Here is a 25,402-nt window from a genome sequence, read left to right as displayed (position 1 = left end):
AGTAATTTCAATCAGTATCAGAGGGAGTCGAGATAGCAAGTTTTGACCACCAGCAGGCCTTAGTGTGCTCCTTGTACATGCTCATGACGTGCCGAATTTGGAATGATGGTAGAGTCAGCCATATGAATAGTTGGCTAGGCTCAGAAAGCAAAGATATTATATGCAAAAAAGGTTTTTGTCAGGAAAATCAAGCACCCTTCGATATACAAGCCTTGTTAATCACGCTTACCATCGTATGCTATAGCATAGTACTCATTTAGCTTCATTTTTACGCTTTTTTTCTCCTCTTCTTCATTCTCACTGCCAAAAGTGTAACAGATGTCCATCTGGTCAGCTTTGGAACCCAGTGAGATGTCAGAGTCTTAAGTGGAAAGGTCCGCATTTTTTTATCTTTAAGATTCATGTCTTTGTCTAAACGTATCTCTTTAACTTGACTTGATCAAACCTTGTCAATCATGCTGCGGTTGAGACGAGCTGGAATAGCGAAATCGTAAATTCTTGTCATTTAAAAAGATTTTTTTAATCAGTGAAGGGGCAATATAAGTTTCACAGATCCGACATAAAATTTTCAGGAGTCCTTCTTTTGGTAAGACGTCACCTGGGTGTGCTAGTTGCAAGTTCACGAGCTTCTGCTCGTAGGATGATATCAGCCGTTTGAAAATAACCCTTTCAAGGGGCTGTGGAATATGGGATGCACTGGCTGGCAACTTGTGGATAGTAATATTCTTTTTTGAAGCGAGCTCCACAAGTGCCAAGAATAAAAGGGAGCCATGGCCGTCAATAATAAGAAGGGCTTTTTCTTTCACCTGAGGCGAGAAAACATCTTTAAACCAGCTATAGAAGAGATCTGCTGTCTTCCATCCTTTCTTAGTAGCTGAAAAATATGTATCTGGATAGTCCTTAACTGGTAATTATAAACTCCAAGTGATTTTCCCTGAGATTATTACCAGTTGTGGCAGTTTCTCATCTGATGCACTAATGCATGTGGGAATATGTGTGTTATTACACTCATTGCCACCAGTTCGCCGCTTTGGTGGTCATGCTTTTGCACCAGCGATTTTAAGGCTATCGGGATCGTGACAAGACGAAGTTTTGTTCAAGTTGTACCAACATTCTGGTTTTGCTAATCTCTCCTGCTGTTTTTTGTGCCAGGTCATAAAATCCTTCTGCTTATTGCATAGCCTTCAGGATTTTCAAGTCGCTCAGGTTCCTTAAGCCTGATATTGTTTATTTTCTTAAACCCAAAGCACCAGTCTTTACGTGGCCAGTTCTTTGTGAAACGAGTACTGTTTTTTTTTTTTCTCATTGATATATTTTTCCACTTCGTCTAGGAACTGCTGTTTAGTAAGCCCCATGCCCCATTTTTCCATGACCTTTTACAAATTCGCAATACTCCGCTCAGCATAATTGGGCAGTTCTACAGGTTTTCCGAGAGTAACAGCAGGCAAGTCGGGGAAATCTCTTTGATTTCTTGTCTGATTAATTAGTATGTTGTAAATTGTGTATAGTATGTATTGTTAATATTGCAAATAGTTGATAAATACACTAAAATCTAGGCTAGAATTGGCAAAACCTAGCCACTTATATACACGGGGTAAGCTCAACCCATTGTCGGAATTTGCCCCGTACCGGGTAAGTTCGACATGTCTGATTTATTCCCAAATTTTTTTTTTCTGGGGTAAGTCTCACACCTCTTGTCCGGACTAGTTTGAGAACAAAATACTAATGAATAACAGTAATTACGTATACTATCCTGTTAACTTATCAGCTATTTAGAATCATTTTATTATCTCTTTATTTTTCTGCACCATCACTTAAAATTTGCTACCTACCTCTTGGCCAACAAAATGCCCTCCTAAAAATTTTGAAATGCTTCATTGCTAAAGGAAATGAAATTGTCCCAAATATTCAACAGTGTTGTCAAGTGTGTAAGCTAGAGGAAGAAGATGGTACACAGAACCAAAGACATCTGTCATCACTGATCCAAATAAGACAGGGGTATTGGAGTTACCCTTGTGTCGGATTTACCCAAGTTCACCCTACTTGCAAAACATTTATCCCAATTCATGAATGTCCATCCCAATTGTTGTTCTTAGTTGGATAAACAATTTAGCAGGTCAGTCTAATAAATCACCATCAAATCCCCATTTTTCAGTTAGTAGTAAGTATGCATCGGATTTAGAGCGAGTATTTAAACGAGATGGTAGTTTCTCTCTGCTTCAGCTTAATGCTCAGGGTCTTTGTTCTTCGTTTGATGAGTTAAAAAAATAGTGTGTAGTGACCATCCTGATTTTATTGGTCTTTGTGAGACTTTCCTTTATTCGAAAAATGAATCTCTGTTGCATCTCCCTGGGTACAAAATGGAATATTTGAATCGAAGTAGGATGGCTAAAGGTGGCCTGGCTGTTTATGTTTCGAAATATCTTCCGTACTCTGCTAGACATGACCTGTCAAAAAATTAGGAAGGAATTTTTGAATCCATATTTATTGAGATTAAAACCCAAGCTAAAATTTTGATTGTTGGTAATATATACCGGTCTCCTAGTTGGTCTGTCCCCTCTTTCGTTCAGATTCTTGATGAGGTTTTGGAAATAATCCAATTTCATTCATTTGATCTTGCCATTATGGGTGACTTCAATCTTAATTTGTGTGACCGGAGATCCTCCTCGTCCTTGGATTATCTTTCAACTATGCTCGCTTGTGGAACATTACTTTTTTGCATGCATTCCAACTCGCATAACTAGCACTACCGCTTCTTTGCTTGATAATATTTTTTCATCGTTGACTTTGGTGCAAATTCTGTCTTGATGAATGATATGTCAGACCATTTTCCTGTTTTTTCCATGTATGATTATTCTGATTCGTTGTCTAGGAGGAGCAAAGGAGCTGGTTTTTCCTCTTTAAAATTTAATGAGCTGGATCTGCATCTTGTTAGGTCACGGTTGGTGGGTCGTTCGTGGAGTACTTCTGAAAATGAATCTGATATAGATTCTTTGTTTAATTCGTTTTCTGATTCTTTGAAAGAAGTTGCCATGGATACATGGGATGCGTCCCAGTCGAATCCGGCATCGAAAAGAACAGTCCCTTTGAATCCTTGGATGACTCCTGGACTCCTTAAAAGTTGGAGGAGAAAAATAATCTTTGGAATGCTTACGGGTCCTCTCAGCCACTTACGCGTGACTTTCGGATTCAACTTTTCAAAGCTTATACAAGAGTTTACAATTCGCTTTGCCGAAAGGCTAAATCGTTATTTTATTATAGAAAATTCTATACGTGCGGTAAACACATTAGGAAGACATGACAAGTAATCAATTCTGTTATCAGACCATCTTCTTTGCCTCCTTCTGTCGCTTCAAGTGTTGTGATTGACGGCGAAAATGTAGAGGGTGAACTAAAAGTTCAAGATGTTTTTACTTCCTATTTTGCTAATATCAGCCAAACTACAGCCTCTTCTGTAACTCCTTCTTCTCTACCTGATTTTAGGCCTTACCTTGGACTGCTTTGTTCTAAATCAATGGCATTGGAACCTGTCTCTGAAGCTGAAATAGCCAGAATTGTCAAGGGTTTGAGGGGTCCTTCATCTTTTGGCCCAGACCGTATTCCGACTAAGGTTGTCAAGTTTATTCTTCCTGTGATCGTGTCTGCCCTCACGAGACTTGTCAATCTTTCTTTTGAAAATGGTGTCTTCCCAAGTGCTTTAAAGCGTGCTCGTGTTATTATTCTTTTTAAAGGTGGATCAAGGAATGATCTTGTAAATTATCGTCCCATATCTCTTTTATCAGTGTTTAGCAAAATTTTTCAAAAAGCTATGCTTTCTCGACTTCTTGATTTTCTTAATTGTAAACATTTTTTTTCATTATTGTCAGTTTGGTTTTAGGGCGAAGCACTCAACTGAGCATGCATGTGCAACTCTCTTGAATTATTTACATTCAGCTCTTGACTCTGGTCAGATACCTGCTGCTCTTTTTCTCGATGTTTGAAAAGCATTTGATTCATTAACACACAAGATTCTTCTTTGGAAACTGTCCCATATTGGTATAACAGGGAATGCCTATTCTTGTTTTCTATCATATTTATTTGGTCCAGTTATCTCGTTTGATCCGCACTTTTCTAATCCTTCTGGAATAGAGTTTGGCGTTCCACAAGGATCTGTCATTGGGCCGACACTCTATTAATCTTAATTAATGACCTCATTATTGCAGTTTAAAATTTAACATCTACCATATTGCTGTCGTCTTTGTCAACCAGCATCTGTCACTAATTGTGACAGGAGTTCGTCCTTACAGAATGTACTTATTGCTTTTGCTGATGACAGTACTTGGCACAACCGGTAGAACCGAGACTGATCTTCGTTCAAAGATGATAGCCCTTTTTAAAAGGTTTATCCAGCAGTTTGATGTATATTCTCTTGCCTCAAATGTCGGAAAGCCATGTTTTCTCATCTTCTCCAGAGTCTCAAAGGCTTGTCTTGACTTAAATGAGATACATGCATCAAGAGGTTCTCTAACCTCTTGATAAGAGGCACACCTAAGAATTGGTACGTCCAATTCCTAGGCATCGTGCTTGTTGAAAATCTTTCCTTCAAGAGTCACGGGATCCTTAGAAAGCTCAAACATATATTTCCAGGGTCGTTTCTTAGAATCTGGCTCTGCAGCCTAGTTCAGTCTTATGTTTCATATTGCTCTGTTATTTAGATGTCAACTTTTCCCTCGTGTCTGAAACCACTCTCAAAACTTTATGGTAAAACAAGGACTCTTATTCAGGAAACTAACCGATCTTCACTTTAACCTTGCTTGATTTGAAATCTCTATTTTTTTCTTGTTCTTCTTTCTTTCTTTTTTTTATATAGTTACACGGCCATCCTCCTGCTGTGCTATTTAATAGCGGTCTGAGATCACATTTTTTCACGGAAAAAAGGAAAAAATTAAAAGAAAATTTTGAAAAGGCGACCTAAGATTGCATTTGTTATTGCAAAAAAAAATTAAAAAAAAAAGAATTCATCTTCATCTTCGATGAAGAGAAAAGAGATTCTTCATCTTTGATGAAGAATCTTCGAGAAAGAAGTTTTTTTTATATTTAATTGTCAGGATTAGAGGAAATTTACTCTCCCCCCTTGGTTTACTCAACTTAATTCATCCTGAAATTTTCATGTCGATTTCTGACTGTGAGACAGAATTTGATCGATACCCCGAAACCCAAACTTTAGTTTCTCAACGATGAGAAAAACCTACCCTCTCCTCCTTACGTAGGTTTAGCAGAATTATTTATCTACCTATACGCTACCTTTCTGCTCAGCAAATGCAACTTGCCCGAGAAAGATTATATCTTTATTTAAAATCTATTTAGTTAATATCTTTTATTTATAATATTTTATACTTTTTTGCCAATGAAATAAGAAACACCGAGCTCGAATGCACTACCATGAGATTAAGAAGCTTTATCGATACGGCCCAGTATCGATACGACCCAGCCAGTTTACGGCTTAGGCAGCCGTCTCTGTATGTTTCCATTTACAAATCTCAGCAAATGAAAATAAATAAAAATGACTATAATATCTTAAAACAAGACAGTAGATAAAAAACAAAAAATGAAGTAAATTTTAAATAGAAAAAAGTCCGAATACTTTGGTTTTATGTCCAGAGAGCCTTTATGAAGAAATAAAAAAAAAAAAAATGCTTGGGTTACGAGTTTTCTTTTCTTTCGTATAATGTTTGTTTTGTTATTTTTATTTTTTGTTTGTAACTTTCACGTTTTTTACGTTGATCATGGCCGTCTGAATGTGAAGCCGAAATTTTTGGATTTTTTATTATTTAAGCTGCTTCTTTTTTGTCCACTTCCTCGTTTCATCCATTTTTTTATTTTTTTTAGACAGCTAGAACTGTCTGAACTTTTTTTATTTATTGTCGTATTAACCAATTGCCAAAGGGGGAATTGGCAACTTTCTTTAGACACTCGCTCAGTCCAACTAAGAAGCCAAACTCTTTATAGATCGATCTCAACACTATTACTGCGTATATGCAAAGAGGATCAAGTGTGGATATACCTCAAGAGGGAATACACTGTCTCGACGTTGTTTTACGATATCATCAAACTTATAACATGCAATATGTTCCGGTGACAAGGTCGTTGTTCAGTATGAATCAGCCAATGCTCGCTGAACTGGGTAAGTTAATTTGGTTTGTGTATATTATTCAGTAATTTATCGATTGTTCTACTATATTGTACTTAAAAGTATAAGTTGGGTTATTGTGTCCCTTTTTGATTGACATAAGACACAAATGAAGACCCTTCTCACGCGTTTAATTCTGAAAAATTAGACAAAATGAGGCATTTTTAACTTACGAACGGGTGATCGGATCTCAATGAAACTTGATATTTAGAAGGATATCGTGTCTCAGAGCTCTTAGTTTAAATCCCGACCGGACCTGGTGACAATGGGGGGAGTTGGGAGGGGGAAACCTAAAATCTTGGAAAACACTTAGAGTGGAGGGATCGGGATGAAACTTGGTGGGAAAAATAAACACAAGTCCTAGATACATGATTGACATAACCGAAACGGATCCACTCTCTTTGGGGTAGTTGGGGGGGGGGGGGTAATTCTGAAAAATTAGAAAAAATGAGGTATTTTTAACTTACGAACGGGTGATTGAATCTCAATGAAATTTGATATTTAGAAAGATATCGTGTCTCAGAGCTCTTATTTATTTATTTATCTTAAATCTGGACCGGATCTGGTGACATTTGGGAGGAGTTGGGAGGGGAAACCTAAAATCTTGGAAAACACTTAGAGTGGAGGGATCGGGATGAAACTTGGTGGGAAAAATAAGCACAAGTCCTAGATACATTATTGACATAACCAGAAGGATCCGCTCTCTTTGGGGCAGTTGGGGGGGGGGTGTTAATTCTGAAAAATTAAAAAAAATAAGGTACTTTTAACTTACGAATGGGTTATCGGATCTCAAGGAAATTTAATATTTAGAAGGATATCGTGTCTCAAAGCTCTTATTTTAAATCCCGAACGGATCTGGTGACATTGGGGGGAGTTTGGGATGGGGGAACCTAAAATCATGGAAAACGCTTAGATTGGAGGGATCGGGATGAAAATTGGTGAGAAAAATAAGCAGAAGTCTTATATATATGATTTAAATAATTGGAACGGGTCCGCTCTATTGGGGGGGGGGGGGTTAATTATAAAAAATTAGAAAAAATGACGTATTTTTAACTTACGAAGGAGTGATCGGATCTTCATGAAACTTCATATTTAGAAGGACTTCGTAACTCAGATCTCTTATTTTAAATCTCAACCACATCCAGCGTCATTGGGGAAGGGGCAGTTGGGAGGACCAGAAATCTTAGAAAATACTTAAAGCAGAGAGATTAGGATGAAACTAGATGGGAAGAATAAAAACCTGTCTAAGATACGTGAATGACATAACCGGACCGGATCTGCTCTCTTTGGTGGAGTTGGGGGGGGGGGGTAATTTCGGAAATTGAGGTATTTGTAACTTACGAAAGGGTGACCAGATCTTTGTGAAATTTAATATTTAGAAGGATCTTGTGCTTTTAAGCTCTAATTTAAAATTCCGACCAGATCCCTTTACATTGGGGGGAGTTGGAGGGGGAAATCGGAATTCTTGGAAAACGTGAAAATTGGGGTATTTTTATCTTACGAATAGGTGATCGGATCTTAATGAAATTTGATATTTAGAAGGAATTCATGTCTCATAGCTCTTATTCAAATCCCGACCAGATCTTTTGACTTTTGGGGAACTTGGGAGGGAATCTTGGAAAACACTTGGAGTGGAGGAATCGGGATGAAGCTTGGTGGATAGAATAAGCAAATTTCCTTGATACGTGTTTGACGTAACCGTACTGGATTCGCTCTCTTTGGGGGAATTGGGGGGAGGGGCTCAGTGATTTGGCGAGTTTGGTGTTTCTGGACATGCTAGGACGATGAAAATTGGTAGGCGTGTCAGGGAGCTGCACAAATTGACTTGATGAAGTCGTTTTCCCAGATTCTACGAGTGGGTGATCGGATCTTAATGAATTTTGATATTTAGAAGGACATCGTGACTCAAAGCTCTTATTTTAAATCCTTACCGGCATTAAGCCTCTGACTTTCCTTTTAAATTAATCTATTGATTCTTAGAATTTTGTTAGAGCTCATGCCATTCGAGCTCTTGGCTCGTAGCTCTTCTTGCCTCGTTACAAGTGCCATATGAGCTCTTGTTATTGTTTATCATGCGTTTTTTTTTTTTTAAATAATTTAATTCTAAATCAGATCTAAAGTGGTATTATTTCTCCGTTTCGGTTACTTGCATTATATTAAAGCAAAAAAGGCAGCACATCAGATGCCCCCTTTCTCGGTTAGAAACATTATATAGAACCAATGTGCGAATTGCATTACTTAAAACCATTGCCCTAAGGACTGTGAGGGTAGATTTTATCCCCTGACTCATAATTATTCGACCTTTTAACTATGCTGAACAAAATGGCTACTTCAAAAGCGTATCCGGTGTCTTTCTGGGAATAAGTGGCTATGTGGAGGGGGTACCCTCCGATCATTTTTACTCTTAAAAGACCAATAAACTTTTCATCTCGAGAGAGCCCCCCCCCCCTCGGAAGATTTTATTACTGCTTCCACACAAAGTAAAAAAAAGGGGGACAATAGGTAAAGCCCACTTTGTTCTTTGCTTAGGCAGTGCATTGTGATTTGGGAAAATAACCTTTGTTGTTTGGGAGCTAATAGAGAATAACTGGTGCACTAGAAGGTAAAAATCCCTACATGTAATGCATGTTTCTCTTTAAACGCAAACGTTATTTCCAGTTTGTTGTCTGAATTTTTTTTTTTTCATCTTAAGCTGTTGCATTGGAGAATCCAATAGATTTGACGAAGAAGGGGGGAAAGGCTCCGATACTGTTGTGCGTTTAGGAGTCGAGGAAATTGAGAATTTGACGTAATCAATAAGTTGAGAGCTCGTTTGAGTTGTTGAGGAACGACTTAAAAGTTCTATAAAGCTGGAATCGCCCACAGATTCAAAAGAAGAGTTTACCTTCCTCCCCTAGGCCCAATTGAAAACTATTCTAATGATCCCTTAGAATTAAAAAAAAAATATAAATATATATTTCGAAGGAAATAAGCTCCTAAACTCCCGGCAACCCAAATACCAAATGGCTTAATTTCATATACAAATACTTCTGTTTGGAGTTTGGGTTGATATCGTATAGATGAATGATAAATAAAAAGAAATTTCTGCATGCAAATAGCAACTAAAACGTAAAATGGGCAAAGATTCCCTTAGTTAAGAAGGTTGGGAATGTTGCATTTCTTTTCGCTTTAATTCTTAACATTAACCCATAAGATAAGATTTTTATTGCCGAAAAGCGGCTATCACAAGCCCATTTGGGTCAAATTTGCAGTTTATTTTCAATAAACAAAAAAGAAACAAAACAAACAACAAGGAAATGCAAAATGGCTGGTCAGAAAAAAATAAAGTTCAATGTCAATCATTGACAATGTCAAAAACAACTGAAACTCGTAAAATTAAAAGGTCAATGTCAATCAGTAAAAACATCAAACAATTAATACACAAGAACAATTTACATACCAAGGGGCGTCCTCAGACTACCTCAGGATGTGACTTCTAGTTTCAAATTTTGTGTTTAGTCAATTAAGCATGTATATAAACACCTTTGAAAATGTTGGCATGCACTACACGATAAACCCATTAAACTAACCTTCATTTACCTAATCTTCAAATTACCCAAACTTCATCATTACATTTATTAATTATACCAATTAAATTAATTCTTCTTATCTACACTGATAACTGCAAAGAACGTCAAATGTTAGATGGCGTTAATGGTATTTTTTTATCGACGCCAGAGCCGATTTCAACTCTTAGCACAGACGGCTTGTGTCATACCACATAAAAGATTTCCGAAAGTGAAGAAGGCAAAATTTTTGATTTATTTATGCTCCTTCATCACCTGCTTAACTACCACAACTCCTGTTAGACACCTGATGCCTGTCATCATGCTGCTTCTTTGACCGTGCTTCTCGTGCACTGAAATGCTTCTTTTCTGCTGCTCAGTGTTTGATACTATAAAATAAATTTGATACTATAATTTATTTATAGGTGATGGTGCAGTGGTGTGGTTAGGCCACTTTCAAAGTGTCCGAATGGGCACCCATATGTTTTTGAACGTGGATGCCTCACAGAAGGCCTTTTACAAGTCAGATGAAGTTGTGAACGTTATGTATGACGTACTTCGTCTTAACCATGAATTTGAACCACCTCACCTCACCCCAGAACAAGTGAGAATATTTGACAGATACATGAGAGGCGTGAAAGGTAGGGATGAACTTTGTTTGTCTTTCTAGTGTTTTTGTAAAGGTATAGGGGGTACTCCTACATGATCTTAGGGTGTGTATGGATTCTTTTATCAGTGACAAATTGAAATGGAATTTTAATACTTTTGGCTGGTTTCCAAAATGTTTCCCTACAATCTTCGAAATTTTCTACATAAACTATCTGTGATTATCGCAGCCCCTTCACATGTGTACCTTAGTGATATTCCGTACGAAATTTGGTTAGATTTTCTTGAGGTAGATTGGTTGTTTTTAAGCTCCGTTGAATAGTAAATGCAAATACCCTATGTGCATCCAGGTTGTCGAAAGGGTGTGCATGCAATGGCTGAGGGCTGTTTAGTTGAAACATTCAGGAAATATTAAAACTCATGTTGGTTTAGGTAAAAAAATAAAAATAAAAAAAAAATACTGTATGTCAGGTAGTCAAAAGTGCGGATGCGTATATGCTATATTTAAGGAATTGCTAAGCGCGTTAAGTTGATTCTTTCGGGATATGTAGAGGGATGTAAATTAATTAATAGATATGTATAAGATATGTATAAGATATATAATTAATAGATATGTATACATATCTATTATTAATAGATATGTATAAATTAATTAATAGATATGTTAATAGATATGTAAATTAATATGTAGAGGGGGATGTAAAATTAATTCAAAAGATACTTCGTGCATCAAAAGGGATTGGCAAAAGGGCATACCTGTAATGTCTCGGAAACGTCTAAGCGAATCAAGTTGAAACTTATGTGGAATGTTGAGGGACATGATATCACTATTTTCACCCGGGTTGTCATAAGCATGTATTTGCTGTATCTCAAGAATGGCTAAGGATATTCAACTGAAACTTTCAAGGATTATTAAAAAGAATGCTGAACTAAATCAAAAGACACTGCTCATCCAGGATGTCGAATTGGTGTATTTGCAATACCTCAGGAATGGCTAAGGGTATTAAGCTAGAAATCTTTGCAAGTTAAGGGGGATTTTGAACTAAGTCAAAAGACATCTTAGCGCATCCATGTTGTCAAAGACCATGTCTGAAATACCTTAGAAGTAACTTAGGGTGCTAATAAACTTTGAGTGTGTTTTTGTGTGGAATGTAAAACTACATCAAAAGACACCTTGGTCATCCAGGTTGCTAAAGGGCTTATCTGCAATATCTCAGGTGCTGCCAGGGGATTTAAGTTGGAACTCTCGAGGAATATTGAGGGGGTGTGGAACTAAATCGTATGGTGTATCTAGGTTGGCAAAGGCACATGTCTGCAATTTTTGAGAAACAGTCGAAATTAAGTTGAGACTTTCTTTAAGTATCGAGGAGGGCATGATCGTAGAGAAAAAATCAGTTCAATCGTTTTTTTTTTTTTTTTTTTTTTTTTTTTTTTTTTTTTTTTTTTTTTTTTTTTTTTTTTTTTTTTTTTTTTTTTTTGAATGGTTGGGTTAAGTCAAAAGACACTATCAGCATTATAGGTATTAAAATTATTATATAATAATTATATAATTATAATTATATATAATTATACTTATAATTATATATAATTATAATAATTATATATATAATTATACTATATTATAGGTAGTAAAAGCTCATTTATGCAAAATCTTGTGAGCAGCCAAGGATATTAAGTTGAATCTTTCAGGGGAGATTGAGGGAGATGCTGACCTAATTAAAAAGACACTAAATCAAAGACATTAAAGGCAATACCGCCATTTGGGCCTTATCGAAATTGTATTTTGAAGGTTTTTGAAGCTATTATTGAACGAAGTCAATCATCGTACCCACCTTATTTGAAAATACATATTTTGTAAATTCAGTGACTCTGGACAAAAGGCCATAAAGTGAAGCAGACCCTTACCTACTTTTCCTCTCATGGGGCATGAGTAAGGACTGTCCATCTCTCCTACTACCCCTAAGTATTTTCTTCTTTCTAAAGTGCCTTCCCTCACCAAATATATACCACGTAATTTCATGGTTATTTCATCCCGTCTTAAAATAAATATCTAAAGCATAGACCTCCTTCCATTGCTGGTAAGGTCCAAGAGACTTCGAAGCTGTGACATCATCCTGTTATTCATAATTTCTTGTTCTTCTGTACTCTTAACTAATTTTTCTATATGTCCTATTTCCAGTTGTAATCTTGCCCCAGGGTACAAAATCCTGGTAGCCCATATCCATTTAATACTGATCTCACCTGTGAGTTCATAAACTTAGTCTCTCTATCCTGAAACACTTCCAGATAAGCTGCATTTACTAACCCATTATTCAGGTTGCTAATCATCGTCTCTCAATATCTTATCGTTCTAAGCAGTCTTTTTACCCATAGTGAAAACTATCATATATCGCTCTTTAACACCAGGCTATTGAATTTCCCGCAAAAGCCTAATGGTGTCTTGAATTGTCCTAAATGCTGCTCTCTATTTTCTCAAAACCTCAAATCTCCGTACCATAGCTCATAACAGGCCCTATTTTTTTCTCAAAAAGTCTTCTTTGTATTTGATATCTTCTGGTCCTAGACGCTCCTAGGGGGCTCTTCAATAAGACCGATGAAGCTTTCTGACCCTTATAGCTCGCATATTGCACCTGGTAAGTCTACCCTTGGGAACCTATAAACTTACAGCCCAAATAAATAAATGCTAGAAAATCCTGCGCTCCCTTCATGGAAATTTTCTTCCTCCATGGAAAATTTCCTCCGACATATCTCCCTTTTCTCAACAACTCCCCCCCCCCTAACCAAAAAATTCCCCTGAAAACGTCTGTACACTTCCCAATAACCATTTCTGTATGTAAGCACTGGTCAAAGTTTGTAACTTGTAGTCCCTCCCACGGGGACTGTGGGGGAGTAGTTCTTCCCCAAAGACATAGTTATAAGGTTTTTAGACTATGTTGAACAAAATGGCTATCTCAGAATTTTTATCTGGTGACTTTGGGAATATAATTGGCGTGGGAGGGGGGCAAAGGTGTCCAATTTTTTGGGTCACTTAAAAAGGACACTAGAACTTTTTATTTCCGTTAGAATGAGCCTTCTTGCAATATTCTTCGACTACTGGATCGATACGATCACCCCTGGAAAAAAAACACGCATCCGTTATCTGCCTTCTGGCAAAAAATTTAAAATTCCACATTTTTGAAACTTCTAGAGTAAGGTATCGAATCACGCTGCAGGAATGCATTGCAGGGCCGACGCAGGGACCTTAGTAGTCAAGAAGCGTCGTTAATTCTCAAATAAAAATATATACGCCGAATGTGATGGTATGATTTTCGTTAAGATTCTATGACTTTTAGGGGGTGTTTTCCCCTATTTTCTAAAATAAGGCAAATTTTCTCAGGCTCGTAACTTTTGATGGGTAAGATTAAATTTGATGAAACTCATATATTTAAAATCAGCATTAAAATACGATTCTTTTGATAAAGCTGTTGGTATCAAAATTTCGTTTTTTAGAGTTTTGGTTACTATTGAGCCGGGTTGCTCCTTACTACAGTTCGTTACCACGAACTGTTTGATACATTCAGCCCTTATATCTTTCACTGACACTCTTTTAAGTTTTTGTTCGACATCCTTATCAATCCTAAAGTCACCTTGTGTCCTATCTCATTATCCATCATTACTCTAACCTCTAAATTTTATATTCCAAATTTGATCCAATTTTCCTTTCCTAATTCTGTTCTTATTCTGGTGGTCAAACAGAAGAACGTTTGACCAAAAACAGTTTGCCAAAAATCCTTATGTTGTTTAGCATTTAGTAAAAGAATTTGTTTAATGTCAATCATTCTGGGCCAATTCAGTGTTTTCATTTAATTTCTCGCAGAGAAGAAACTCTGTTTGCAGGATCTAAACTATGGAGAACTAAGTCACACCTTGTAGATTCATTTTAGCATTTTCACATAATGGAGACTGTAGACTTCGCTTCTGCTAGAATTCAGTTGAGCCTTTAAACTTTGCTTCTGCTAGAGTTCAGCTGTGCCCAATAGTTGAGCCTGTAGTCTTTGCTTCTGCTAAAGTTCAGTTTAGCCTATAGACTTCGCTTCCCGTAGAGTTCAGTTGAGCCCAATAGTTTGGCCTATAGACTTTACTTCTGGGAGAGTTCAGTTGAGCCCATAGACTTCAGACTTCGCTTCTGGTAGAGTTCAGCTGAGCCCAATAGTTGAGCCTGTGGTCTTGCTTCTGCTAAAGTTCAGTTGATCCTCTAGACTTTGCTTCTGGTAAAGTTCAGTTTAGCCCATAGATTTTGCTTCTCGTAAAGTTCAGTTGAGCCCATAGACTTCAGACTTTGCTTCTGATAGAGTTCAGCTGAGCCCAATAGTTGAACCTGTAGTCTCGCTTCTGTTAGAGTTCAGCTGAGCCTATAGACTTCGCTACTGGTAGAATTCAGTTGAGCCCATAGACTTCACTTGTGGTTGAGTTCAGCTGAGCCTAATAGTGAAGCCTCATGTCTTCGCTTCTGCTAGAGTTAAGTTGAGCCCAATAGCTGAGTGTGCAGTCTATGCTAGTGCTAGAGTTCAGCTGAGCTTATAGACTTCGTTTCTTTTAAAGTTCAGTTGAACCCATATACTTCGCTTCTCGTAGAGTTCAGTTGAGCTCATACACTTCGCTTATGATGTAGGACAGTTGGGCCTATAGACTTCGCTTCTGGTAGAGTTCAGTTGAGCTCAATAGTTAAGCATGCAGTCTTGGCTTCTGTTACAGTTAAGTTTTGGCTCAATAGTTGAGGTTGAAGACTTCAAAAGTGCTTCTTCAATTTTTGCCTCTTCCCTGAATCAATGTAGAATCAATTCTCTAAAGAAAAAATGGTGGATTAAAATCCACCGCTTAATTTAAACAAGAATGCATAACTTAATTAAGGTAAAGAATACTTATCTCCTATATTTCTGTGAGGCCCAAAGTTCCACTTAATAAGTCAAGTCTGTTACAATGCATTAATTATTACATCTGATGTATTAGTTTCGCCTTCTTCTTGTGAAGTATTATTTTTGTCAATTTTTCAAGGCCTTTGGCTAGACGCGGAGTCAAATACTGATTGAATGATTCGCGTCTATATAATAATCAATTGAATCAATGTCCAAGTTTATCGCAAGTTAACCTAAAAAATTTACTTGTTCATTTAAGATGTTAAGTGGGCAAAGAGCGAACTAACAGTTTTACTGATAATATTATATTTTCTGAGGCCAACCTTACTCTTATACTTACTAATGATAGAACGATAATTTCGAAATTATCGTTTGAAAAATCAATCACCTGACATCCATAGCTTAGGTAAGCTTATTACCGTCTGTCATTATTATTTACTGGTTATAGTAAAACTTAAGTTAAAATTGGTTCTAAATACGAATAGAAAACTGATAACTTAATTCCTAAGCAGAAAAACAATAATATTGACAAATATTCCAAATAGTTTGTAATGGTAACAACAATTTTAAGTAAAAACGAACAGAAACTAACTTTGGAAAACTTTTCGACAAAAGACGTTTTTAAAAGAAAAGGATAGAACTATATTAAACCAAAGACGAGCAGAAGTAAAGACACATACTATTAAACTTTAAACAAAAATCACTATCTGTGATTAAGTGAAACCCTTATCGACTAGAAACTGTCATAAATACGAGAACGGTTAGCGTCCCCTAAGCTTTCTAACGGCAAGGGCGTCGTTTTTTTTTTTTTGGTTCTATTGCTGTTGCTGTGTTGTGATAGTTCCTGCATTTTGACTCCATTGAAACTAGTCATACATGATGGTAAGTTTTACTTCTCGTTTTGAATTGTTATCATTCAATTGTATTTTCTCCCTCTCTCACTCTCTTTTTCTGTCTTTCCCCGCTGTCTCTCACACTCTCGCTTTTTCTCTTTTCTATTTAATGGTTATATTCTTCTTTTGTAGTGAGGTTCCTAGTGGGAGCAATAAAACGAGACTACAAAGTCAATGGTTTGCTCTCTCCTGCTAATGATACAAATGCTAAGTTTGATTCCGATGGTCAGTTAGTCACTGTCGAAGAGTATTTCAAGAAGCATTATAATGCAGAACTTAAATATCCTTATTTGCACTGCTTGTGGGTGGGTAGTGCCCAGAAACAATCAAGGGTGCCAATAGAGGTAAGCTTTTATATGTCAATATTTTTGATTAAACCTGAATAACATCATATATTTGTCTTCTTATATGGAGAAGTGTATGAAACACAATGGAAATCTTTTCCTTTCTTTAGACTGACCTGTTGAATAGCTGTCGTGGCTTGTATGAATTGTCCAATGTTTAGTAGATAATCTTCTTTGTGGTTGAGCAAAAGGGTTTTATTCCGTCTAGGAGGTAAATGATTAATGGCACCCCAGAAGTTGTCATGAATTTTTTATGGCACCTGGTATTTACGTAAGTTAAAATGAGGTACTTTTGGAAATCTTGGAAGACGCTTAGAGTGGGGAGATCGGGATGAAACTTGGTGGAAAATATATGGACAAGTCCTAGATACGTGATTGACATAACCAGAACGGATTCGCTCTCTTTGGGGGAGTTGAGGGGGCTCCTAATTCGGTAATACGGAAAAATTAGAAAAAATCTGTTATTTTTAACTTACGAACGGGTTATTGGATCCTTGTGAAATTTGACATTTAGAAGTACGTCATGTCTCAGAGCTCTTATTTTAAATCCCGACCGGATCCGGTGAAATCGGGAGCAGTTGGAGAGGGAAACCGTAAATCTTGGAAAACGCTTAAAGTGGAGAGATCGTAATCAAATTTGTGGGAAGAAGCTCTTGGCTCTTCCGACCTTGTCACAAGTGCCAAATGAGCTCTTGGCTCTTGTTATCTCTCTCTCTCCCAGTTTTAACGAAATAAAGTATTAGAATCGCGAAAGTAAATGTTCATTCAAATATTGCTGTTGAATGTTGTTTTCAGATTAGTTGCAATTCTAGTAGACAGGAGAGTGAGCATCTAGATAAAAAGATGATATCTGTCTTTCAGTCACTTTTTAATTTATAGTTTATTTTGTCCCTAGACAAGAAATTATAAGTTCTACTAGAATCTATAAAAGATACCACCTTATCATACTAATTTTAATATAGACCAATAAATTATAAACTACTAAATTAGGGCATCCATCTTTCCGTTGGCAGAAAATTATGGATTGATAGGCCCTAGTTCCTAATAGTCCCTAGACTCAAATAGAAAAGCCAACTTTGTGAATAATAAGTCTTTGCTCTATACCTCGAAAGCATCCACAACATTCCACTTTGAAGGAAAGTCTAACTCTAGGATATCTTATTTGTTATTTCTTAGCCTGCTGTTTTGCTATGTCTGATAAGTCTGCTGTTCTGAATTATTCTTTTCCGTGGTAGCTAGAGATATCTTGGACTTTCGGCTGATTCTCCTCGCCTCTTGCAAATATGCTTCCGAATTATCTTCAAATCTAAATCAGGACTGGAAAAACGAACTGGATCCCACTGAGATTCAGCCAACTGAGACTCAGTGCTTTGGGCTCTGCTAAAAGTATGGAAGAAGATGTAAAGAGAAATGAGCTTTAGTGTGGGGGCACAGAAGGGCCTCTACCATATTATTTGCTTGTGCCATTAGAATAGACTTTGAGGGCCGCGGGAAAGAAATGCCTCCATCTTTTGGAAAATTACGCGGTAATAATTCATATATATCTTCCACAAACATGGAACAGCCCTTCCTCCAAATGCCTCTATACTGACGTTGAATTTTGACGTTGACATTAGAAAACACCTAAATAACGACCAGATTATTGATAGGCTAGACCCTAATCATAGTTTTGTGTAATTTTTTCAGTGATTTTTTTATGTGGCTCACTATTTGAATTTATTGTGTAGTGGGTTAAAAATAAGTTATTATTATTAATATTTAATAATAATAATTTCTTTGGCTAAAATGAAGATAGACTCGTAGATATATAGCAAAATGTGTTGGTGGTAGTACAAGCTCTATGTATTCCAGCATTTTGCTATCGGTTAGAAAATTTATCAACACTAAGTTGCACTAAATTTATTGAAAATTGTAACTAAAATGTTTGATATATTTATGTTTTATATCCTTTAAAACATTGTTCGGGCAAATTAATTTATTTTTTTGTCGAAAAATCATCGTCATGCCGGACATATACGGCAACCGACAAAATTTGACCGATGATAGATGCATGGCATCAGAACGGAGGATGGATAAATTTGGCATCCAGGTGCATGACGGATATCGTCGTGCAAGATATATATGGCATCTGGCAATGTTTGACGGATGTATGGCATCATAATTGAGGATATATTTGACATCCAGATGCATGGCGGATATCGTCATGCCAGATATATATGGCATCTGATAACGTTTGAAGGATGACAGATGTATGGCATCAGAATGGAGGTTATATTTGGCATCCAGACGCATGACGGATATCGTTATGTCAGATTTTATATGGCATCTGACAATGTTTAACGGATGACGGATACATGGCATCAGAACGACAGACGACGGATGCATGGCATCAGAATTGAGGATATATTTGCCGTCCAGACGCATGACGGATATCGTCATGTCAGATTTTATATGACATTTGACCATGTTTAACGGATGACGGATGCATGGCATCGGAACGGAGGACGGATGTATTTGGCATCCAGATGCATAGCGGATATTGTCATGCCAGATATATATGGCATCTGATAACGGATAACAGATGCATGGCATCAGAATGGAGGATATATTTGGCATCCAGACGCATGACGGATATCGTCATGTCAGATTTTATATGGCATCTCACAATGTTTAACGGATGACGGACACATGGCATCAGAACGGAGGACGGATGTATTTGGGTATCCAGACGCATTGCGGATATCGTCATGTTAGATATATATGTCATCTGACAATGTTTGACGGACGACGGATGCATGGCATCAGAGCTGAGGATATATTTTGCGTCCGAACGCATGACGGATATCGTCATGCTAGATATATATGGCATTTGATAATGTTTGACGAATGACCATGTATGGCGTCAGAACAGAGGACTGATGTATTTGGCGTCCAGACGCAAGGCGGATATCGCCTTGTCAGATATGTACGGCATCTGACATTGTTCGACAGATGACAGGTATGGCATCAGAACTGAGGATGGGTGTATTTGGCATCCAGGCGCATGGTAGATATCGTCATGTCAGATATATTCGACATCTGACCTTGTTTGGCCGATGACGGATGCATGGCTTTAGAACGGAAGACGGATATATTTGGCATCCAGGCGCATGACGGAGAGTCATGCCGGATATATATGGTATCCGACAATGTTTATTACTTCTCTGTTTCGTTGATACAAGATAATTTCGGTAAGTATGGGCATTAGTGCGGGCGAAAAGCACCAAAACACTTCCGTTTTTTAGGAGAGCACTGAAATTGGCTGAGATGTACTTTGGAGCATGCTCTTCAATTTGGCTCAATTACGCAAGCGAAATTTTTCCACGGAACGCCGTTAGCTGGCTTGAAATCTAAGTTGGCGGACAGAATATGAGCTTTTCAAAATGAAAAGACATGGCCGTTCAAATAGACTAGTGTGAGGTAATCGATGGCACAGGCTCCGAATATGAGCTTAAAAAACCTAAGTTGTATCGTAGTGCCGTTATGTGCCTCATATCCAAGTTGGCGGTCGAAAATATGATTTTGTCAAAATGAAGATATTTTTCCTCGGAACGTCGTTAGGTCGCTTGAAATCTAAGAGGGCAGACAAAATTATAAGTTTCTCAAAATGAGAAGACATGGCCGTCAAAATAGGCTAGTGTGCGGTAATAGACGGCACAGGTTCCGAATACGAGTTCAGAAATAACCCAAGTTGTACCATAGTACCGTTAGGTGCCTCATATTCAAGTTCGCGGTCGAAAATATCAGTTTGTCAAAACGAAAAGATATGACCTCTCAAATGAGCCAGTATGGGGTAATTGGTGGCAGAAGTTCCGAATATGAACGCAAAACGAACCTTAATTGTACCTTAGTGTTAATAGGCGCTTGAGGTTCCAGATGGCGGCCAAAAAATACAAGTTTTGTTAAAACAAGAAGTAACGACTTCAAATGGGTGGACTAGGAGCAATCGATACTTAAGATTGTGAAAACACATGTATAGGCACATAAATATACCTTAATCGACCCGTTGATCCGATTCGGGTCTAAAATGACCCCAATATAACAGGTTGGAGCGGAATAATTAATGCAGTAGTTTGAAATATCGTCCTAATTGTTACAAATTGTTCAAATATTGTTACAAATTGTCTAAGTGAGATCGAAACACGTCCAATTTATGACCTTTGTTTGCATATGCTAAACCAAAATCAGTTAAACACGTGTTTATCTTCATCTCTTTATGTATTGTAAATGAATCAAAAGAAGCTAAACGGACGGATTAAAGCATTTAAGAATTATTATTTCATCAGGAACACAAAGAGATCAATCGAAACTTCTTGTAAAAAAAAATAATCACATGTTCAACAATTGAAGCACTTTGGTTTGCACCAGCATAGTGGACTACAGTTTAGGTGAAATTTCCTGCAGCGGTGCCTTCTTTCACACGCAACTAAAACGCACCGTCTCGACAGACTTTAGACGCTGGTGAAAGAGAACCTAACCAATTGGGAAGCCACTTTCCAACGGTGCCTCTGAACCAGCCAAAATCAGAAAAACTGGGAATGGTAAGTGATGATTCCAGGCTGAGACTCCACACATGACCTGACTGTAGTGCAGCTCTAAGGATATGTTGAAAAAAACGAAACAATAGCTGGAGGAAGTCTCTGCATGTTCTTGGGCTTTTGTTGTTGGAATGTTTCTTTCCTAAATTCATTCACGTCGTTGCACTCTTGTTTTAAGTCATATGTCCTCATGACGTACGACTTCAAGGTCGTGTACTTGCAGTTTTTTCCCTCGGGAAGGCTGGTTTGTTAGTTGAAGGAAAGTCTCCGTCAGTCCTGTCATATGTTTTCAAGTCACAAAAAACTGTCTCTTTGAGTGGTGGATAAAAGAAGAACGTGTACCACATCCCGCAAACGCGTAGAAGAACGAAAATGCCTGTGATTTCGTCTGCCTGAGTAATGGAATTATTTCGTAAATGGAAACGTACTTTAGATTAGTACCGACACCGAACGCAATAAATACTTTGGAACTTCAATGCAATCGAAGCATGAGGTCGCAATCGCAATAACTTCTGTGTATGAGGATCGACGTGTGTCCTTGTAAGACTGTTTCACAAGTGTGAAGCAAAGCGTGGGTGTCAGCCTCTTCGTGTGAACATAACTGGATGAGGTTCTTCTCTTCGAATGCCTTGTAGCTATGCACGTGTTTCCAGTAGTGCAATATACTCGTTTTGACGTTGGAGACCTTTTCACGACAGCATGTTAATCAAGTTTGCATCTAATTGCAGGAATGCTTTCCATATCAATGGGATTTGTATGTTCTGAACAACTTTTAGTCGTGAACCCTTGCCTTTCTGACTTCTGAAAGATGACTTTAGACTCTCCAATATGCAAACGAGGCCAATAGAGCTGATGCTCTATCATTGACGTAGACCATCGGGATGAAGCTTGGTGGTTAGAATAAATAAATGTCCTTGATAGGTGATTGACGGAACCGTACTGGATTCGCTCTCTTTGGGGGAGTTGGGGGGAGGGGTTCAATGATTTGGCAGGTTTGGTGTTTCTGGACGTGCTAGCACGATGAAAATTGGTAGGCGTGTCAGGGAGCTGCACAAATTGACTTGATAAAGTCGTTCTCCCAGATTTGACCATCTGGGGGGCTAAAGGGAGAGGAAAAATTAGGTATTTATAACTTACGAGTGGGTGATCGGATCTTAATGAATTTTGATATTTAGAAGGACATCGTGACTCAGAGCTCTTATTTTAAATCCTGACCGGAGTTAAGCCTCTTATTTTCCTTTTTAAATCAATCTATTGATTCATAGAATTTTGTTGGAGCTCATACCATATGATCTCTTGGCTCTTAGCTCTTCTTGCCTCGTAACAAGTGCCATATGAGCTCTTAGCTCTTGTTTTAACTACATTTATTTGCTGCTCAATTTATAATGAGTTAATAAAAGCGATCTCAAAGATTACCTTGTTTACCTCTTAGATTACATGTCAAAGTTTACCTAAATGTGTTGACGTTTAAATAGCAATCGCAGTCAAAGATTGGGTGGGACACTTCTTAAAGTGGAAACTCGCGTCAATGTCGATAAGAACTTTCACCAACGCCATCTAGGATTTAGACACTTTATTTTATCCAAAAGTGATAAATTGCATGGGAAGGAAAAGAAAGCAAGATTCCATCCCTAGTAGGCCTATCAGATTAAAACTAACTGGTCTATTAACGTTCTAAAATATTCTTAAGCTAACCGAGTTGTGCTTCGTGCATACTAGATTTTGCCTTGAAATAATTCGATCAATTATACCAATTATCCAATTTTATTTAAAATTTTCTTCGTTTTAAATGGCTAGACTTGTATATTTTTAATCCCTATCTTTTCATGTTAAATCGATAAAAGTCTGACTTTCACGAGTCGTAATTCACTTAGCTACAAATCTGTAGCTAATCCCTATTGTAGATTTCCCTATTTTGTAGATTCAACTACAAAATGAGACGTATTAAAAAATGGATATAAATGGAACAAATGTCACACTTTATTAGCATTTTCTAAGGACTTATTAGTTGTGCAATAATCTAGTAAAAAACAAACAAATATTTGTAGACAGATCAAAGGTCCGAGTAGCACAGTTGTTGATATCCTAATACACCGCCCTCTACCAGGAGGGCTTTTTGCTGTCGGGGGAAAATCATCCAGTGCTCCCTGTATTTTTACTAGATTCAACTGCGTACCCGTTTGAAAGTGGGTGGAGATGCCTTGATAGCGACGGTAAATTGAAGAATAATAAATAGAGACTGTTTTACATTTTGTGCAATATAAATAATGCTCATATGCAAACCAATTGTAAAGGAGGGGGGAGATTAACACAAATTATTAGTAGTTAAGCGAAAATGAAGTCGTCAAGCTTAGGGAAAAAATTGACCATATATTAAAAAGAAACTTTTTGCTTTTTAAAAATATGATTTTAAAAATATTCTTATTGAAAAATGCGCTTTTTTATATATAAATCTCTTTTCAAGTGCTGTACAATCAAGCCTGGTCAAGTAATGCGAGGTAAGCTAAATGAGATGCAGACAAGTGAAATGATTAAAGCTGCAGCAAAACCACCGTTTGAAAGGAAGAAAAGAATAGATGGCGCAATTCAGAAAATGCAAGGATGTGGCCCTGTGGCCAGAAACTTCGGAATTTCGATGTCAAATCAAATGGCCCAGGTATTTATGTATAATTTCAGCAACTCACCTAATACCATTAATAAAACGATCTTACAAAGATATTTATTTAATATGATAATATTATATATTATTATTATTATTTATTATTGCTAACTACTCACTGCCATCACCAAGCTGCTTGAGGCCATCACAGCTGCGCAAGGTCCTCTTCCATCCCAATCTTTTCAAAGCCTCGCTTTTTTGCACCCTCCCACGAAGTTCCCATTTCCCTTAAATTGTTCTTACGACATCCTTCCACCGCAACCGGGGACGACCTGCCTTTCGTTTGGTTCTAGACGGTTGGCCGACAAGGACAATTTTTTGCAATCGGCCAACCTTCATCCGCCGAATGTGCCCCAGCCATCACAATATTTATCTCATTGTAGCCCTAGAAAGTGGGTTTGAACCGCACTTTTTGTACAGCCTACTGTGTGCGATACAGTAGGGTATATGTATTATATAATAATATAATAATAATAAAACATAAAAATATTGTAGAGGAGCGTGGGTAACCAAAAGAAAAGGAAAAACGACAACTTTTATTGAAATTCTAATAAGCACTCCAATAAACGGTGGAAACACACATCTTTTTATCGGGTTCACTTTACATAAATTTTAGGCCATCGTTTGAAGGTCAACATTTTTGAGGTGAGATGTAATAATCAATTTGGTCAAAAGGACCAAAGCTGGGATCGATGAGTCAAAGCAGGGTACCCTCATTATAAATATATGAAATAAAATCGGCCGGTATTTTGTTCGGTATGTTGACCTAGTGTGAACTATATCTTAACCAAAAACAAATTATTGTTTATTCTGCTAATCAATCAATGCTTCATAATTGAAACAAAGCCAATTTGAAAACAAAATTAGCAAGCCATTATTTATAGGCTATATTTGGCACCCTTAGGTAGGAGGTGCCTATAATTACATGAGTTAAAACTACTAAATTAGGAACGAGTGTTGAATGTGAATCAAATTATACAACTGTTTCGTTCTATCTGTTTTTGTCCTATGTCTATAACCTTAACCTGTTTAACTACAAACTAGTCTTCATTAAGCTTGCTATATATGCTTAGGTAAAATGTATTGTAGGCTATTAAAACACAGTGAAAATAGTGTAGGCATAGGCTATTTGTAGGTTTTATAAACGAAAGCTCTCTTATGAAATTTCAGGTTATATCTAAACAAACCGTTATTTTGACCTGTCATAATTAATTTTTTTTTTAAGTTCCATAGGACAATGTGAGTATCTGCTGTAATTATCTTTTTTTTTATGGCACTTGGTATTAACCAAGTGACATGTAGCGATCACAAAATCTGTCGGTCTGTCCCGATTTGCTACTTTAGGCACTTCCAGGCAAGCTAGGACGATGAAATTTGGCAGGAGTATCAGGGACCGGACCAGATTATATTAGAAATAATTGTTTTCCCGATTTGACCATCTGGGGGGGGGGGGAGTGTTTGGCCGGTTAACTCGGAAAAATAGAAAAAATGAACTATTTTTAACTTACGAACGGGTGATGGGATCTTAATGAAATTTGATGTTTGGAAAGGATATCGTGTCTCAGTGCTCTTATTTTAAATCTCGACCAGATGCGGTGACATCGGGGGGAGTTGGAGGGGGCCTAAAATCTTGGAAAACGCTTAGAGTGGGGGGATCGGGATGAAACTTGGTGGGAAAAATAAGCAGAAGTCCTAGATACGTTATTAACATAAC

At 37.4% G+C, this 25,402-nt stretch overlaps 1 protein-coding gene across 3 annotated transcripts in view; it reads left to right on the top strand.

Annotated features, from left to right (window-relative positions):
* Positions 1 to 25,402, top strand: part of LOC136040200 (protein argonaute-2-like) — a 121,565-nt gene that overhangs the window by 56,313 nt on the left and 39,850 nt on the right. For all 3 annotated transcript variants that reach the window (XM_065724354.1, XM_065724353.1, XM_065724352.1), the window contains 4 exons: positions 5,989 to 6,163; positions 10,140 to 10,355; positions 16,241 to 16,452; positions 23,494 to 23,685. In XM_065724354.1, coding sequence (XP_065580426.1) covers positions 5,989 to 6,163; positions 10,140 to 10,355; positions 16,241 to 16,452; positions 23,494 to 23,685 — 795 coding nt within the window. The remainder of the gene's footprint in view (positions 1 to 5,988; positions 6,164 to 10,139; positions 10,356 to 16,240; positions 16,453 to 23,493; positions 23,686 to 25,402) is intronic.

Source organism: Artemia franciscana, chromosome 20 (genome assembly GCF_032884065.1).
Source record: "Artemia franciscana chromosome 20, ASM3288406v1, whole genome shotgun sequence".
NCBI classification, from domain to species: domain Eukaryota; kingdom Metazoa; phylum Arthropoda; class Branchiopoda; order Anostraca; family Artemiidae; genus Artemia; species Artemia franciscana.
This window is presented reverse-complemented; position numbering and strand designations above follow the sequence as displayed.